General features: G+C 49.3%; 1 protein-coding gene across 1 annotated transcript in view; it reads left to right on the top strand.

Moving 5' to 3' along the window:
* GUITHDRAFT_119524 (hypothetical protein) overlaps positions 1-2,370 on the top strand; it is a gene marked incomplete at both ends in the record, with an annotated part of 8,142 nt that overhangs the window by 2,879 nt on the left and 2,893 nt on the right. Inside the window, 8 exons of the mRNA XM_005821214.1 lie at positions 19-108; positions 579-653; positions 938-1,006; positions 1,223-1,291; positions 1,547-1,649; positions 1,700-1,770; positions 1,886-1,941; positions 1,991-2,012. Of these exons, the coding sequence (XP_005821271.1) occupies positions 19-108; positions 579-653; positions 938-1,006; positions 1,223-1,291; positions 1,547-1,649; positions 1,700-1,770; positions 1,886-1,941; positions 1,991-2,012 (555 nt within the window). The remainder of the gene's footprint in view (positions 1-18; positions 109-578; positions 654-937; positions 1,007-1,222; positions 1,292-1,546; positions 1,650-1,699; positions 1,771-1,885; positions 1,942-1,990; positions 2,013-2,370) is intronic.

Below are 2,370 nucleotides of genomic sequence, written 5' to 3'. Positions count from 1 at the left end.
ACCTCTTCTCTCCCTCAGAACGCTCACTTCACCTTCTTCGGGACGGCAATCTACGAGGCATGGGACATGACGTCTCTTGGCTTCCATGGCTGCATTCATATCTCACAGGTCCGATGCCTTCTGCTCCTCTTGCTCTTGCTCTTGCTCTTGCTCTTGCTCTTGCTCTCGCTCTTGCTCTCGCTCTTGCTCTCGCTCTCGCTCTCGCTCTCGCTCTCGCTCTCCCTCTTGCTCTCGCTCTCGCTCTTGCTCTCGCTCTTGCTCCTGCTCCTGCTCCTGCTCCTGCTCTTGCTCTTGCTCTTGCTCTTGCTCCTGCTCTTGCTCTTGCTCTTGCTCTCGCTCTTGCTCTCGCTCTTGCTCTCGCTCTCGCTCTCGCTCTCGCTCTCGCTCTCGCTCTTGCTCTACCTCTCTCCCTTCCTCTCGCTCTTCCTGCTTTTCTCCCTCTCCTCCCTCCTTCCTCTAGTCCTCTTCTTCCACAGCTTCCTCTCTCAGTCTCATTCATCCTCTGTTCTTCATCCTTGTTCCTGGCCAACTTAGTCGCTCCCACTTTTCCTCCCTTCTTCTGCTCACCTTCTTTGCAGTCCACCTACGATGATCTTGAGAGTCGTGACGATACGGTTCTCTTCACTGACGCTCCTGGTCGCAAGTCTTACCTGGTGACTGCTCCTGCTCCTGCTCCTGCTCCTGCTCCTGCTCCTGCTCCTGCTCCTGCTCCTGCTCCTGCTCCTGCTCCTCCTCAACCTTCTTCTCCTTCTGCTTCCCCTTCTCAACCTCCTCGCCTCCCTACTTCACCAACTTTGCTCTCCTCACTCTCCTCTCCTGCTCAACTCTTGCCTCCTGCCAGCCTCCCTCCTCCTCTCCTCTCCTCTCCTCTCCTCTCCTCTGTCCTCTTTCTCTCCCCTCTTTGTCCATGTCACCCTTCATTGTTTGTCCTCGGCAGATGAAAGTCGGTGAGTTCGAGCATGTTCTCGAGCTGAAGAAAGCGGAAGCGCAAGGCACCAGCGTGCAGGTGAAGTTTTGATGGGAGCAGACGTGCTGCTGTGTGAGATGGATGTTGGAATGTCTTTGATTCTTTCTTTCTACTTGTTGTGATGTCTTGTCTTCTCCCTTGCATGCAGTTCGACGTGTATGTTCTTTTGTTGTAACATCTTGTGACTGAGTGTGAAACTTGCATGAGTCTGCACTTGTATGAGAGGAGTTGGGGGCTCTGACTGTGAGCTTGCAGGATTTTCCTGAGAGGCTGAGAGAGGACGTTGAAGGTCAACTGAGCAAACCACGAGTTGCTGCTCATCAGGTGAGGGAGGGAGATAGGTTTCTTCTTGTCGCCGTGTATAATGATTCATATCTTCTTCATACGCCTCAACATGGAATCTTTTGTATTTTCTTGCATCTCTTCAATTCCTGCCGAACATCACAAATTCTCTTTCTTAACCTTGGACTACTGTTATCATCGTCCGATTGTGATGGTTGTGACTTTATGGATGTTGCTTTCGCTCTTCTCATCGCGTTGTCTGTTTGTCCTGTCGTGATGTTGCTTTCCTTCCATCAGGCCTACCTCAACATGATCCGCACCCTGCACGTTGACGACAAGTCTTGCCCGAACTGCAAAGGAAGTTTGGCGATGGTTTGCACTAAGTGCAGGCTAGGAGATGGTGCTTGAGTTGTCGGGGTTGAGTTCATGTGTAACTTGTTTCCATGTCAGATTTCTCGCTGTTGTCAGAATCCTCGGAGAGAGACATGAAGTTCCATTTTGACAAGTTTGGAAAGTACGAGGTGAGAAGAGTGAAGTAGAAGGCAATGGTGATGATGACAATGACATTGACATTTGATACGGAGAAGAAGAAGAATGATGATGATGAACATGCTGTCGATACTGACTTACACACAGATTCTTTCCGTCGATGATGATCAAGTGAATCAGATGGTGATTGAGAACATCTTAAGGTACAGACATTCTTCGTTCTGAGTTCACAAGTGACATGAAATCTTGCAGGCCATCTGGATATGAAGTAAAGGTAAACTCGTTGACATCATTACACCATTAGCATGTTTTCACCTCCCTTACCTCACTTCAAATCTCCTTTATTGCTCCCCTCCTCTCCCCTCCCCTCCTGTTCTCTCCTCTCCTCTCCACGCTACTCCTCTACTCTTGGCTCAAAGTATTTTAAATGTGGGGCTGAATTTTACACCATCAATATCGATTGATTCAAGTGACAAGCATTTCATGCAGCACGAGTGCTTTTCTCTGAGGCTCGAAGATCGCGACTTCAGACGAAACGGCACTGCCTAATGATCGACGTCAACCACTGCAACAGACTGTCTGTACATTACAACTGCTGATCATGATGTACTTTTTCTTAAAGGGTATGAGGG

The sequence above is a fragment of the Guillardia theta genome, assembly GCF_000315625.1.
Source record: "Guillardia theta CCMP2712 unplaced genomic scaffold GUITHscaffold_149, whole genome shotgun sequence".
Taxonomy (NCBI): Eukaryota; class Cryptophyceae; order Pyrenomonadales; family Geminigeraceae; genus Guillardia; species Guillardia theta.
The sequence above is the reverse complement of the archived record's forward strand: the minus strand, read 5'-3'. Positions and strand labels throughout refer to the sequence as shown.